The 16,812-nt window shown below is 39.2% G+C and overlaps 1 protein-coding gene across 1 annotated transcript; it reads left to right on the top strand.

The window, feature by feature from the left end:
- The first annotated feature begins 12,149 nt into the window (after nt 1-12,149).
- bcap29 (B cell receptor associated protein 29) lies at nt 12,150-15,785 on the top strand. The gene is made up of 8 exons (XM_083894406.1): nt 12,150-12,230; nt 13,891-13,987; nt 14,172-14,272; nt 14,405-14,552; nt 14,650-14,785; nt 14,987-15,083; nt 15,178-15,278; nt 15,359-15,785. The coding sequence occupies exons 2-8, from the start codon at nt 13,896-13,898 to the stop codon at nt 15,392-15,394; spliced, it is 711 nt and encodes a 236-aa protein (XP_083750532.1). The 5' UTR covers nt 12,150-12,230; nt 13,891-13,895; the 3' UTR covers nt 15,395-15,785.
- Nucleotides 15,786-16,812: the final 1,027 nt, after the last annotated feature.

Raw genomic sequence — 16,812 nt, forward strand, 5'->3', positions numbered from 1 at the left:
AGGAACTCATTACACAGTCAATAAACGCAGCTAAAACTGACATCAGGTTATGATTTAAAAAAGGGAAAATATTAATCCAAAGCAGTAATGTAAATAATATGTGTAACAATGTACAAAAGTAAGAGGTGGATAATTTATTTATTACTATTTATTGAGATCAAAGTAGCTTTGATAGATAAAGTACATACGATAATGTAGATATTGCATGGCTTTTTGTAACAGTAGCAGTCAGTGTTTCCAATGAATTAGCTAAGAAATTCATTTACTGTTGGTAATTAATATCTAATTTGTCCCGCCACAATTTCTTAATGAACCGACAAATTCTAAGCTTCTCATGGTGACATAAAAGATGTGCAACTTTGTGTCTTGTGTCATTGCCTCATTGCAGAGCTGTGTGCCCTCTCCACACTGTTTGTTTGTCTCCGTCTCCCAAAACATTGACATTAGACTCATGGACTCGTCTGTCACAGTCTGACAAGTCACCGGCAGCACTAGGAGAAATCCCTGCTCCATCAGCAGCCCTGTGGATCCTCAGAACACAAAAATCAAAAAAAAGTTTCTTACTGCCGTTGTCAAGCAGAACTCTGCATAACAACGTTATGGGCATGCAGTTCTAAGCAGGCAGACAATGACATAACATCCCCCCCACGCCCACTCCTAACGGCGACATCTACCACCACAGACAGGATCTAATTCTGTGAGAAACACTGCATAATTATGTACATACACAATAAATGTAAAGAATAAGGTCAACACGGTATATACATAGAAAGAGAGAGAGGTATTGTTATCTATACGTATATTTGTAATAAAATTTGTGCTAACTCACAAAAGGCCCTCCTAGTCTCCCCAAAGTGAGGTGTTTGTGATTGTGTTACAGCTGTGAGATTACTATCATTCATCACTTCCATGCTTACTTGCTCAGAGACCAGACGCTGCAGTGCTCACTAACTACTGATCCCTCAGAGGGAAGGACCCTCTAATTGAAATGAGACTGTAGGTCCAGGGATACAATAGAATGGATGTTGGATGTACATTCCAATGGCAGTACTGTTCACAATCGCTGTTTTGATCTGAAGAGCATTCACAGTCCTGACACTCAACAGAACGCTGTGTTCTCATTGTCTAATTTGGCATAAAACAGATGTGAATTTAAAAAAAACAAAAAACGAGTCTGTTTCATTTTAACAGCCACCTCTTTGAGCCAAGTGGAAACTCTACGGTTGCCTTATTTTGGTATGATATATTGAACACGACTTCATGGTAGGACAGGGTCTGACACAGACAGATCTCATGTTGAACATAATTTAACAATATTGTTTGGATTCTAGAAGAGAACACATTCCGCAGATTATACGTTTTCATGTAGAAATGAATCGATGAAACGAACAATATCGTGCATTAAAGCATTGTTGAATGAGCTCACACACAACGCTGATCAGTGTCACAGACCTTATTCAGTGTTTCTCAGCATTGCAGTGTTTACGCCTCGCGTCACGCGGCAACATTCCGGCGCCGCACGCAGGAAGTGATTATTTTAATGTCAAGGCAGAACTGTACACTGCTAAAGTGAAGCAGCTGCAAACAGGTTTGAGCCCAACTTCACCAAGAAGTGAATCCTGGTGCTCAAAAAGTCCCGTCATTCAGCAACTTGATAGGATAAGTGCTTCTTGCCCCTCCCCCTTTTGCGCTGACACTTTATATGCACAAAATCTCCCTCAGTCAAGTCTGATAGTACTGCTTGACAGGGACGCAGCACACAAACACTGTTATGTTGTTTATATTCAGAAAGACATAACAATGTAAAAAATATACATATATCAACATGTACACACTGCTGCTTTATAGTGAATGTTGTGTGAATGGGGTACCTTGGGATTGTTTGGGTTTTTGTTTTAATTAGCCTACAGCAATGTTCACCAAATACGTAAATCCATCCAACTGCAATAAAAGGTCTAGTGCAAAAATATTTAAGCTTAATAAAAGATTATGTTTACAAAACCCAAGAACAGATAATGGAGTTCTTCTTCCATGCCTGTGTACATGTATGTCTACTAGAAGTCTTCCTTTCAGGGATTGTCAAATGAAACTGTATTTCCCCAGCGGCTGCTGCTGTTACATTATAAATGCAGCCAGCTTTTTATTGTTTGTCTCAACCTATCGAGGAGCAATGATGTTTTCATATAGATGCAGAAAGATACCAATAGTATGAATCTACAAAAACATGATTATAGTCAGCGCTCAGCTGACCTGGCTGGCTCACTTCATTAAGCGTCAGGCATTCAAACCTTGTACGGTGTGGACACGTGCATCAAGATACAATCGCTCACAGATGAATATGAAAGCGGTTTAGTTTTCAAGAGCATATCTCAGTAATGAGCTTATTATGCCTTTGTTGTCTCAGGTACAGTAAAAAAACAACAACAAACTGAAGAGCCCTTTAGATCCTGAGAGCACCGGGCCGTCGGCTATACCAAAGTGATTACACAACCACGATGGGACGCCTCCCTGACAGTCAGCGAGTGGTTTGTAGCACAGCAGAGAGCGATGATATGGGAATATTGATGCAGGGAAGGTTTTTTATGACCCTGCTATAAACAGGCAGTGTGGATGTCATGGTGCCTTGAAGGCATGTCTGTGATTGAGAGTGGAGATGGGATCATAGCCAACAACAGATCAGCTGACAGCGGAGGGAAAATAACCAATGAGATGATTGAGGCTGAGGAAGCTTTTAAAACACCCAAGTGCAGATGTTTTGAAGGCAAACTTTCAAAGTTGGGTGTATACACGTCTGTACACTATAACAACAACAAGGATCAGCTTCAGTTCCTGAAAACAAAGACAAATATAATTTGTATTGATCACATTCTAAAATTACCTCTGAACAAGACCTTGATGTCACCATTTGTTTTCCATCTTTGGGTGCAGCCTCAGTGACGAGGCCTTTCAAGCACAACCAACATGACCTGATGTTCTGCAGAAAATACAGCAAACGTGTAGCTATGCAGTTTTAGAGTGACGTCTTTTTTCAGTTTAAGTGACCAGTATTTAATGTGACCTACCTTCACACTTGAACAATAACATCACCCGGACTCTCTCAAAGCTGGAGTGGAACCCTAATTCATGTTATTGGTAAACCATGTGTTTGTCTATTACTATTTCATGTTGACATTCATTATTCAAGACCTGTTGATGAATGAGTATTACATACACATGCTCAAGACCTACAGGGCCCCACACGACATAGGGGAAAAATAAACTCTTTCACGGCCACATAATTGGTGCGAAAAAAACATACTCATTTGTGGCCACGAAATAAGCGCAACATGCACACGAAATATGAATTTGTTTAAAAAAAAGAAACGGTAATAATGATTCCTTGCAATGCCAGGCTTTTGAGTATATCTTTGTAACTCATTACCAACCTAAAATAAAACTCCACCTGGTCATCGTGCAGCTTCAGCCCTCTTGCACCCATGGCAAGCAATTTTTACATTCAATTTCTAGACAGGATATTCACTACCGACTATCTACAACTACATTCTTACAAGATACAGATATCAGCAATTCAGTGTTTACTTACCTTTTTGCTTACACGCTGTCAAGGTAATTCAAGGGAATTATATTATTTATAGTATAAAATAGTATTTAGTGTGTACATTATACCTATTTTGGAGGCACAAATGACTATTTTGTGGCTATAATTTAATATTTGGTGCACACAAATCATGTCCGTCATGTCTGGGACTGTAAAGACCAACTTTCGGCCACATTACTCCAATCCAAATGCCAATGATCACAATATTGATAGACAAATACAAAGTTGTTGGTGCCTTATGACCTTTGCACAACAATATATTCTGACCTGGCTGTTTCTCTTTCATTCCCAGTCTTAATAACTCCACATTTTCTACAGATGCTTGCTGCTCTTGTGGCAGGAAGTGGAACACAAAATAACTTACACAGTATTTAATACTGACTAAACAAAGGGAATACAAAGTTACCCGTGAATACTCAAACAGTAAAAGTCACGTTCCACAGGAATTAAAACCGTAATGGCCAGAGCACACAGATAAAAGACATTAAGTACCGACGACGTGGTTAATTAATAAGTCAATTTCCACAACCTGAGGCCAGAAATCCACAGGAGTGAATCGGACTCGAACCCACAGCTAACTGCAATGAAAAAAAACGACTCGGCCCAGTGCACACACACACAGCCTGTTAGCAACAGTGCAGTTTCGCTGCAGGAGGACAGGCAAATCAATTTGCGGCTCAGCCACTCACAAACAACCTGCCAAGGTCAGCCATAACCTGAGCACTGCTCTGCACTCCCTCGGTCCCTGTCAGACACGGCTGACATGCACCGCATCACCAAGGTTTGTGTACAATGGCGTCACGCCAACAAACCACATAAAACAATTTAGCACACTGAGCTGCAGCCACCAAAGACCAGAGGAAGAGAAGAGTGCGCCATGAACGCACACCTGTATTTAATTACAAGCACCGCCCCACAGGTAACGCATCACCTAAAGTGGTACAGTGCGCCACATAGTGGTGGGGATGAAATCCCTTTCGGTTCCACTACATTTGTTTTGATTCTGGCTCAAACACAGTTAGATCACATTCCTGTAAAGGTGCCAGTTGGTTCTGTAGTTCCTCCAACTTTAAAGTGTTTCTCAAATCTAAACCAGGTGCAACAACAGAAGTCTGAAATTTAAAAAAAAATATTAAAAAAAGGAATTTAGATGCCTGGAACCATGCTGCACAAACATGTGCAGAGCCATTTTGGATAAAGAGCAAACAGATTTTGTACATTAGAACCTGTAAATCTTAAATATCATTATTATTTAGAATTATAATAAAATGAAAGAACCAAACACCCAATGCAAGAAATACAATTTGTTATCTAAGTCTATAACATGGCTGAGTGCGAATCCTATAAAAATGACAAATATAGATTAATGACTCTTGACATTAATGTGGTGTATCAAGCTGTTTAGCATGACTGTTCATTTATGCAAATTAACTCTCTTTTTTTAGCCTTATTTCATTCTTTCTTTATATTTTGAAAACTTCTAAAATGTCTGCATGCAGTTATTTGACCTTGTGACACAGTTTTCATTCATTTATGCATTTTAAAAAGCTGCTATGAATCCATATGTCCCCGGGCAGGTCATGCTGGTTAACATATTGATCATGTTGACAAGCCACAGCTACAACTCTAACCTTAGGTTACCAGCAGAGGGAGAGGATGTTCAATGAGGCTTCACTGCAAGCTTTATTAGAATCACTTGACCTCGATGTGTCCTTCCCCTTCTCCCCAATTCACCACATCAGCGCGTCTACTTGCTGCTGGCCCCTGCACATACATTACGTCCTTCCTTCTTTGGCTCAATGGCTGCCCTAAGTCAGATGCCATCTCTTCAGATCTCCTCTCTATCCGGCTGCAGACACCGAATAAGAGCTTGGGAAATCACATTACTCTGTCCGTATGGAGCCTCTATTGCATTAAGTCAGCAAACACTCAACTGTAATTCTGCAGCCGTATAGAAGAAGAAAGTTAATTGAGCACATCAGCTGGCGCAGCATGACAAATTGTTGCTTGTGGTCATTTTGTAAATGTTACTCTCACCAAGCTACAGTTAGAGAGATGGAAGGACACTCCATAGAGTTTGAAGATATATGACTGTGATAACTATAATCTCCACACCAGTAAATCTATGGTAGTGACAGAAATCGGGCAGACGGCGTAATGGAGCATGACCTCTACCTGCTATGACCCTAATAGCACCATTGTGTGGTATTGAAGAAAATAAGACACCAGTCTGCCTTTAAATCAATAGTGCGTAGATTACTGTTTTCTGCCGTTATCAACAACGAGCAGACGGTTCATGACACAGCAAGTGCCTTTACTATTTACTCCAGGAGCAAACTATTGATTCCTGGAGGGTAAAAGGGGATAAGCCACTTAAATGCATGCCAAAGAAGGCAAAGGAGAAGAATGTAGTGAAATAGCATTTCTACAGCATTTCTTTTACCATTGGAAATCCACAAATGACCATAATAAACTGAACAAAAAACAAACAGAATGGGGACTTTTTGGCACTGTGTTATTGGTTCAAGTTGTATATACAGGATATGCTGACACCAAAATCTCATTAACTCTAACACACTGGATCTTTAATTGTCATCCATGTGTAGGAAGTGTGGCCTTCCAACTGCATTTTGGAGCCTTAATTGCAAGGCCAGCATCTGATCGTTTGGGTTCTTATATTTTCTTGTGAAGCATTTACAGTTTCATGTTTGTACCCCTCTTCCACCATGACAATTTGAGCCAACATATAATAAGAACAGTGTATGGCACCAGAGGTAAAGTAAAAGTATCACTATTTTGATAACATTATACTAAGGTACAAGTAAAAGTACGGGTTTAAAATTGTTTAAAATTTACTGTAAAAACTACTTAGTTACCTTGTTAACAAGGTTGGAGTTCTTCTTTCTTTTGTCATGCAAAAAGGACGAGGGGACACAAATCTCACATTAATTGTTTTTAACTAAAGGCAAACCTTTACAAATTAAAGTGCTGACAAAATGAAATATACATAAATGTATCAGTCAAAATGGTTCAAAGGTCACGAATGCTTTAACTTTAAATCTTTAATTAATGCCAATTCACCTGTCCTCATTATTCACTACCAAAGTTTCCGGATGTTTTTAAAGGGGACATATTATGCAAAAGACTCAGTCAGACTCCGGAAGCCCTTAGTGTGAAAAAAGATGACTCACTCATGTTTTTGTGTTCCGTCTCAGTCTAAGTACAGGAGATAAAACATGCATTGTTGACTTCCGCAGGGTAGCTGACGTCAAACTGATAAATTCCTGGAATTGTCGTCTCATGGAGCTCCGCTTTGTCCCTAAATACCGCGAGAGTGCAGACGGGGGCAATAGTATCCGGAAGCACAGTGCAGCACAGAGTTCTACACAAACATCCAGCCTCAGAGGGTTTGGATTTACGTATCCAGTGGATACATGTTATGACGGCAATGTGCCGGCTAGAGTCGGCAAATGATGGCTTTTCCAAATGCTAACTGCTGTTAGCTGCCGGAGCCTCAGTGACGCTGACGTAGTTTCCTGTGTCTCATTTGCATTTAAAGAGACAGGCGCTCAAAACAGAGCGTTCTGAACAGGGCTGTTTTTGCAGAGTGATTGAACTGCTGTGGTGCTTCATCCTTAAGGTATTTTGACCAAAGCATGTCACAGACATGTTCATTAGGACACCAGGGAACTAGTTTCACTTTTAGAAATAGGGTATAATATGAGTACTTTAAAATGTTTTTTGTTTTTTTTTGTTTTTTATTCAGGCCAACATTTTTTTTTTACTCAGTAACAGATGTGATTTAAAACGTAGTGGCGACGTACAGTTCTTCTGGAAAAAACATTCTTAAGCGAAAAGTAAAATTACAAATTTAAAGGTGCATTATATAATAAATCTAAAGCCTAAAAGACCTCGGTATTTTGAATTTGAATGTAGTAACCGTTTTTGGCCACATTCTTACATATGGTGCCTTTAAAATTACTTTAAAAATACAAAAAACCTACTCAATTACAGTAACATGAGTAAATGCAACCCATCACTGTATGGCGCTCAGTATTTACATGGACCTCTGCCAACTCATCTCTGTCCATCTCTTGGCCAAAATGGTGAAGAGTAATCCAAGGTTCCCCTTGAAGTGAGTTGATCATTTGCTACAAATTGTTTATATCTCAGTACCAGGTCTTTAACATCATATATAAACCATTTCCTGGGAAACTGATATGGAAAGTTATAAAAAAAAAAAAAAATAAGATTAGCATCAAAATATTAAAATGTGCTTGCCTTATTTCTCCACCTTCTTCGTCACAAGTTTCTTTCCACATCAGTCCTGACAAAACAAACAAACAAACATCGGTGAAATTACAGACTCTTCAGTATAATAAACAACAGAATTGTCCATTGAGCACAAGTATAGAACCTGTTAAGTGTGTTAAAAAAAACTAAAAAACAAGGTTGTCTGGCATAGCTCTTATTACACCGACTCAAAAACTGTAAAAGACAAAAATAAGTCAAAAACTGTGTCGACATGTCTGTATGCACAGTCACTGCATGTCACACCTTTCACCGAGAGTGTGTTTTGGTGCGTGTGTGTGTTTACATATATCGTTTCTCCCTGTATTTGTGTGTGTGTGTGTGTGTGTGTACTCTGGCATCTATGCCCACACTGAATGTGCATGCAGCCATGTGTCAGTCTTTTTGTTTGAGTGTCACCCACTGTGTGTAAGAGGGGCGACGGCAGAGAGAAGATTGCTGCTTTCCAGCTCTCCACCCAGTGATGACACACTCTCTGGTGATAATACCGCCATTCTTCTCCCCACATGGAAACATATGAATAGGACCAGCACAACAAAGATCACTGACACAGCCTGACAGTCTGAAAACTACATGGCATCAGTGTCTGTATTCACTAAAAATAAAAAAGTAAAAATCCACGTAACAAAATAGATAAATTCATCTCAAAGCGTCTTTGTGTCACAATAGAAACTTATTTCAAGTCTCCAATGCTCCTGGAGTAAGAGTCTGATTAATTTTCTCCAGAGACAATGCTGGGCTTAGATGGAATTAAAAAGCCATTACAGTACAATCATCCACACAAGGCATGAGCAATAAAGGGCTTTCCATGCAATAGCAAATCAATTTGAACAATCAACTCAACGCATATCATCAGAAGATGTTCTCTGCAGCTCATGAAATACTGAGTATAATCTTAGAGGCTGTACCAGTGAGCTTGAAGAAGCTGATTTTTTGTATTTAGGCACATAGACATGGTCAAGGCAACCTGCTGAACTGAAAATCCAGCATCAAAATGAGGAAGCAACGTGATTTAAGAGTCTTTGAATGTGCTGTGGCTGTTGGTGCCAGAGGACTGATCTGAGCATTTTAGAAATTGTTGATGTACTGGGTTGGGATTGGGGTTAAGCACAACCATCTATGGGAAGTACAGAGTATGGTGTTTTTCTATGAAATAGAAAATGCCTTATTGATGGCAACGATCACGGTCGAATAGTTTGAAATAACGGAAAGGCAACAGTAGTTTGCAGCATCAGCTAAAATAACCACTTGTTACAATCTCCGAACACACACGCACACACACACACATTCTTGTACTTGCGGCATACTGAGGACTGGGTTGCTGACAAAGTGAGGACCAGCATTTCCACTTTATAAATCAACACAATTACAAATATCTACTTCATGAATGACATCTACAAAGAACTACTGGTTGCAGTACCATAACATGTCTGCAGGTAGAGCCCCAGAGCAAAAAGGGCTGGAAAACTTTTTTTTAATTTTTTTTTAATTTTTGGTCCAAAATTTAACAAAAAAATCATACTATATTATGTTGTCCAAAATTTGAAAAAAAAATTTGACCAAAAACCTTTGGTCCAAAATTTGACAAAAACGTCATACTATACTATGTCGTCCAAAACTTGGAAAAAAATTTGACCCAAAGTTTTTGGTCCAAAATTTGACAAACACATCATACGATACGATATCTTCCAAAATTTGAAAAATAATTTGACCCAAAATTTTTTGGTCCAAAATTTGACAAAAACGTCATACTATACTATGTCGTCCAAAATTTGTCCCAAAAATTGACCAAAAATGTGTCCCAAAAATTTCAAAAAAATTTGACCCAAAATTTGAAGAAAAAAAAATTGACCCAAAATTTGAAAAAAAAAATGACCCAAAATTTGAAAAAAACATTTGACCCAAAATTTGAAAAAAAATTTGACCCAAAATTTGAAAAAAAAATTTACCCAAAATTTGAAAAAAAAATTTGACCCAAAATTTTTAGCAACCTAAGGAAGTGATTTCAATGAAAACAAAGTGAGGACCGGCCAAAATGTCCTCACTCCGTAAAAATGACCTCACTTTGTTGGTTCAAAACCCTCACTGGTCCTCAGTATGCCGCAAGTACAAGAACACACACACACACTAAAAAAAAGCCATTTTATGAGGTGTCCTGTCCTGTCCTGCATATATAGTGCAGTATATATACACATCCTCTTGGCCATGGGCTGCCTGAGATAACATATGCATTGTCACATTTTCTGCTGAAACGCACAGACAGACAATAAATTAAATGGATGGCACTCTCTCAGGTTATAACACTCTTCCGAGCATGCTATCACTGCAGCCTGACCACCTGCTTACTGCAGGCATTTTCCTATAATGACTGTTCAAGTCTCCTGAGTTGTGACCTCTGAGATGGTGAGGAGAGCAGAGCAATCACGGCACATTCAGTTCTGCTACAGTCATTTGCCTGCTCTCAAAAAGCCATCACTGGGTGCAGCTGTAAACATTTTGCTCCTCTGCACTCCTGAGACGTGCAGTCAAAGAGAACAGCAGCCATCTATCCCTTTCACAGAGGAAGCCCACATGAATACGTTTTGCAAGCTGAATGTAGCCGAGACGCTTATAAATACACAGAATAGTCCATGCAGCTGATCGGGTCAAAACAAATCAAAAGGAAGAATGAGCTGAAAGCGTTTGCTGGAAAAATCCCCCGAAGTCTCTGTTGTTGATGTGTAACACCCCTGCAGTCTATGTGTTAGTGAGCAGGTCAACAGCTGTTTGGGTCCTTTTTCAAAGGCACACAATGAAATAAAAATTGCGTCAATAATTTGTCCCTCATGAATGAACACTGGGAATAAATCCACTTGTTTTAAATTACATTCATGTTATGACGTCAGTAAGTCCAGTTTTAGTCTCAGATATAATACACTGCCTCACAGACTGAAAAAGACTTTTTTTGGCTCTGTGCTTCACTGTTTGACGTATTTAAAGGACGTGTGAATCTACTGTGGATTTTCCGAAGAAAAGAAAAAGGCTCACTCTCTGACCTCCAACTCACCCTTGCTCACACCATAAACTATTACATCCTTTACCATCATTACTCAGATGACACCAGTGTCACAGTCACTAACATCGCTAAAGGAATTCAACAATTCAATGATTAGACGAGACAGACTTTTCTCCAACAAAAACTAAAGTGACTGTTATGGCCCCGAAAAAAAAGAAGAAAAATCCAGTGCCATGACGATAAAAACTCAAATTAATATCTGAAATTGTGCAGTTTATGGGCTCAGATGAAACTTCTGGAGTTACATTAAAAGGTAATTGCAAAAAATGTTTCAGCGGACTGGGCTACTCTAATATAGTGTCAGCACAGATCTTAGTAAAACATTACATCAGCACTGGCTCAGTGTAGGAGGCAAAGAGTAGTTTGAAAACTGGTTGCTTGTCTGTGAATCACTAAATGGTCTAAATAATGTACGTCACTGTCATCTGGGACAGTTTTACCTGTGGAACAAGCTTCCTGAATAACTGAGTGTCAGCTCAATTAAACCAGGGCTTCAAACTGTATCTGTTTTCTCGTAAATGAGTCTCTTCCTTTTTACACCACTTTATATTCCATTAATGGTTTTTATAATGGTGTCTGCTAAATGCTTAAATGTTAAAAGAAAATGTCTTTTCAGTGTCCATTGTTTGTCTTTGCCTTATCTGTAGCTGCTACTAAAGACAACTGACATAATTACAGAACACTCCCTGACCTAAAAAAAAAAAAAGAAGCTCCTGTATATTATATCATGAGATAATACTGCCACCTTGTGGACATGGGTGTATTTTTTCTGTGCCATGTTTCGTGCAGGAAATGCTGAGTCATAAAAGTCAACATATCAAAAGAGATATAATATATTCTAAATAGAGATAATATCTCTATTTAGTTGGTTTAAAGTTAAGGTTTGACTTAATTTATATTTAAAAACACAGCTCGTCTCCCTCGTCACATGACTGTTCTTTGTATGCATGACATGAAACGTGTGATGGCATCAACACACACACACACATATACACACACACACACGCACGGACATACTGGGGGAAAATGGGTCAAATGTATTAAGTCACATCTTGCAGTTATTCACTAGATTGAAAGTAAAGCACTTGGATCACAGAATGCTGTGGTCTTTTAAATAATCCAAAGGGAGCCGACCAATGAGGTCAACTGACCAGAGGAGATTTATTTAGAACTCTGTCGGTTCTCTGATGGTTCTCAGCAGCTGTTGTGAATGAGAATGAGCCCATGTGCCTCTCTGAACTCTCCCATTCCTCTGCGGTCTGTCTGGTAAGCGAACAACTTGATTTTATTTCTTGGAACGGGCTGAATTCCTCCTGGATTTAGACTAAAATGAGAATAGAACATGGTTTTGTTAATTAAGTTATTAATAAAAGTCTAAATATAGCAAGAAGCAATGGATATTTACTGCAGTCTATTTTTTTAATTTATGAAAAGCCCAACAGTAACTAACTAAGAATATGTTTGAGGTGTTTTTGTATTATCCACTGCTACATGTCTGGTGTGAATGACAGTAAAGCTGAAGTGCGTAACTTTTAAATGCTACATTCAAATCATTGTCAAATGAATTCACACAAGGCCACACTACTCCCTCTCTCTCTCTCTCTGTTTCTTAATATAGCAATGTTTTGATCTAGTGACGCTCTCTCTGTGTGTGTGTGTGTGCGCGTGTGCATTCTTGCGCTGCACGCAGGAAGTCATTTGTTTTGTGTCCAGACAGATGAAACGGCAACATTGTGCTGGTAAAGGTATTTGGTTGGAGTGTGACTTAAAACACAAATAAACTGCTCCAAAAACAGGATCAATGATCAGTTTGATGGAATAAATGCTCCTTGTCGTCACCTGTCCCTGCTCTGCCGCTGAAAACACTAGACATGGCCTGTTTTGAGATGAATGACGGAGAATATTAATAATGTTTTAACATCATTTCTGTTTCATGAAGACCAAACACAGGCAGAGAAACAACGTTCACAAAAGCTATGTACTAGCAGAGGTGGACAGAGTACACAGCTTGATTACTTGAGTAAAAGTGCAGATACCCCTTGCTAAATTTTACTCAAGTACAAGTAAAAGTACTACAGTCAGATGTCTACTAAAGTAAAAGTACTTGTTTTTAAAAGTGATACTTGAGTATCAAGAGTACGTTTTCTAAATATTGCATTACTACTGCCACAGTGCTTACATTTACATACAGAAACATCCTAGATAGAGTTCTGTAAAATGTTCATGTTAATACCTTGAAGAATGTAAAAGGAATTGAAAGTAAAATCAAGTCATTTTCACCTTTTTACCTTTTATGATGTTTTTTTTAACATTTCTCACTCTCTGCTAGAGTTTTCATGGATTTGTTGCATCCACATTTGAACCTGACCGTGTTAAACACACAGCAAACTCAAGAACCTCAAAACTAATGCTCAGCTTGTATCAATGTGCAATATCACTGGCGGTGATGAAGTTTTGTTTTGGTAAACGCAGCAAAAACTTGAAGCGAACACGATCATTAACTTGTTCAGAAAATTGAAATAGTCTGGTGAGGTGGGGTCACAGGTTGGAACATTCCCGGGATGGACCAACTGTCTTCATCAACTAAATCTGACCATGGAGTCGTTTCTTTAACGGGTAATGACGGTTATGGATAGAAATTTATTAGAGTAAAGAGTACAATATTTGCCTCTCAAATGTACTTAAGTAAAGTCATGAGTACTCCCCAAAAATGATACTCGAGTAAAGTACAGATCCCTTAAAATTAAAAAGTACTCAAGTACCATACTCAAGTAAATGTACTCCGTTACTGTGCGGCTCTGCGTACTAATAAAAACTGTTGTATGAATGACACTGTATGGATATGTCTCAAAGTGTGGGTGTCATATTAATTCACTCCTGGACTAAACACACACAGAGTAAATCAACTTTTCTCATGAAATCACAGAGACAATGACTCTCCAGTGGACGGCTGTGGCTTTCTTCCTCTATGGAGAGATAGCAGTCAACCTCATCTTCTGTATACCCTTCATTTCAGCACAGAGGTAATTTCATACAGTACAGCAACATACAGTCTGTGTTACCATAAAACAACATGTTCTGTGCACGAGCAAGAAAACTGTAACATGCAGTTCATACCGCTCACCAGCAGAGTACGTCCACATCCTCTCTGATCGACCGTTTGTTATGACAGCTGCACTCACACTGTCCTTTTGACCTACTTTGCAGATGGCGTAAGGTTTTCAGCTGGAGAATATGGAGCTGGTTATCACCATACTGGAACAAATGCTTCTTTACTATGATCATGGTTCTGATTGTTCTTTTCCTTGGTAAGCAGTCTGCGGTGAGTCAGAGACAATCTGCTGTGAGTGTCAGATGCTGAACAACACCAGGAAGCCTGATATACATGTGTTTAAGTCAAACTGCAACAGTCATGCCTCCGCTCTCCCGCTCACACTCAGATGCATTCCGTGAGGTACACAAATACTCCGGGCCTGAGCCAATGCAAGATGCGAAGGCGAACCCGAATGTGTACGACCACGTCCACATGAAGCTGTTCAGGGCCCAGAGGAACCTCTACATATCTGGCTTCTCCCTCTTCCTCTGGCTGTGAGCTTAACGGCTTTCCATACTTATGCCCAGTCGCCTATATTCACCTTTTGCAGTACACGCAAGGCAATGATTGGCTTTTCTTTTCCTATCACAGTGTCATGCGTCGGGTTGTCACGCTGCTAAACCAGGCTGCGGTCACGCTGGAGAACAGCGCAGGCCTTCAGGCACAGATGGAAAGTGCAGCCAAAGCAGCCAAACGGCACGAGGAAGACAACTTAATACTCAAACAAGTAAGAGATACAGTTAAATCGAGCTTGGTGAAAACATGAAGCTAATTTTATCTGAGTTTTCCTTCAGTACACCAGCTCTGAAATGTATGCCTCACGCAACAATTTCATCATATTTTGAGTGATTTAAGTGTCAGAGTGAGTCATGTTCATGTTGCATTGTTCAGAGTATGGTTTCTATTTTGTATTTTTGTATGTACTCAGACTCTCCTCGATGAGGAAAATTCCTTGTCAGCAAAAAACCAGCAACTGAAGCAGGAGGTGGAGAAGCTGGCAGGTCAACTGAAGACTGCACAGGAGGGCGAGTTATCAGTCCAACATTTCACAAGTGTTAATGCAAACCTTGAAATCACGAATTCTGACACGCAGTGACTGGTTTGTGTTTGTGCTTGTAGCTGTGCACAAGTCTGATGCCGAAGTGGAAGCCATGAAGAGGCAGGCGAAAGGTCTGGCACAGGAGTACGACAGACTACTGAGGGAACACCATCAACTTCAGGTAACACCATCCAAAAAACAAACAAACAAACGGCCAAATCCTGGGGGTTTTTATGTTCTAATTCGCTACTTAATCCACAGAATCTCCAGAGCTCTGAAGACAAAAAGGATCAGTGACCACAGGAACACAGCGACAGAGGCCGCATTCGTGTTTTCCTTTATCACATTCACCACGGCACGTTTGAGCTGATAGAATTAAGCAAACGACCGTTTATTGGATAAACAATAGCACTGAATATTTTTAAATGCCTGAACTGACATTGTGCCTTTTTGTATCATCTTTTAATACCTGCTCCCTCTAGTGGTTGACGGTCGTCATGCTAATGCTAAATGACTGCTGATAGAATGTCTATGAGATGCAGAGCTTACGTGTTTTTGTATTTATTATAAACCATTGAAAAAGCAATTATAGCAATTAGCTTATTTTCTTTTTAAAATAGCGGTTCAAATATCTGTCTTGAATGGTGGATTTCCCTGTTAAAAGAAAAAATAAATAATGATAATGCAACACCGATCTTGAGGTTTCTTTTGTTAAAAAAAAAAAAAGGACATAACATAATATTACAAATAAAGGGCATGAAAGTGTGGTTTTTTTTGTGTAATCACTGCAAAGGCGGACACCATACATGAGGATACATGCTCCATGATGACAAGACTACACACAGTTTATTATACACATGTTATTATATATATATTATGTTTGTAAACTGATGCTGCAGATATAAAATATACACGTTGTTGAGCGGTTTGACGGCTGCACATTTGTTCCTTTATTCTTGGTAACTCACTGTGATGAAGCCACAAAATAAGGAAACAGTGATGCCATTGTGGGAATGCTGTATTTTATCTTTATCTCTACAAAGAAATAATGGTTTTAACCCTCGAGGCGAACACCATAGTTGCAGCTGTCCTTTGTTTCCTCTTTGATCGGGTTGTTTCACCTCATCTCACCACAGGCTGAAACGGCTACTTTGCTTCAGTGCAGCTAAATGCAGTTATTCCAGTGTGTTTGTGCCACTGGAATAACTGACAACAGATGTGTGGAATATTTGTATTTCTATGAAATTAAAGCACAGCCAAAGACTGAGGTGATGCCATTTAACCCTCTTATTTAGACACGCTAAACCTGAAAAATAATCATATTAAGCTTAATCATGATGATCTTGTTTATGGCAAAGAAGAGGGAGAACACAGTGGTTTCAATGACTTCACAAAAGTAATTTATTTAACCTAAAAAACATAAAATATGAGGTGTGATGTCAGTGTAACACCACTAGTGTGTGAGTGTAAGTAGTCCATCAGATTAAGTGGGGAAAAAAAACAGGATTCCACATCACAGAATCTGCTGCTGCTGCAAACACTGGCCTGATTTGCAGACAGATTAACTGAACCCAGGTTAATATCTAAACCTCCTTAAGCTTAACCCGCCAACACTCCAAGACTCTTGTTTCAAACCACCATGGGTTAACACAACAGTAATAATAAAAGGACCTAGGAAATTTAAGCACCATTACATTCATACATTCAAATTTCAC

The sequence above is a fragment of the Microchirus variegatus genome (assembly GCF_963457635.1).
Source record: "Microchirus variegatus genome assembly, chromosome: 8".
NCBI classification, from domain to species: domain Eukaryota; kingdom Metazoa; phylum Chordata; class Actinopteri; order Pleuronectiformes; family Soleidae; genus Microchirus; species Microchirus variegatus.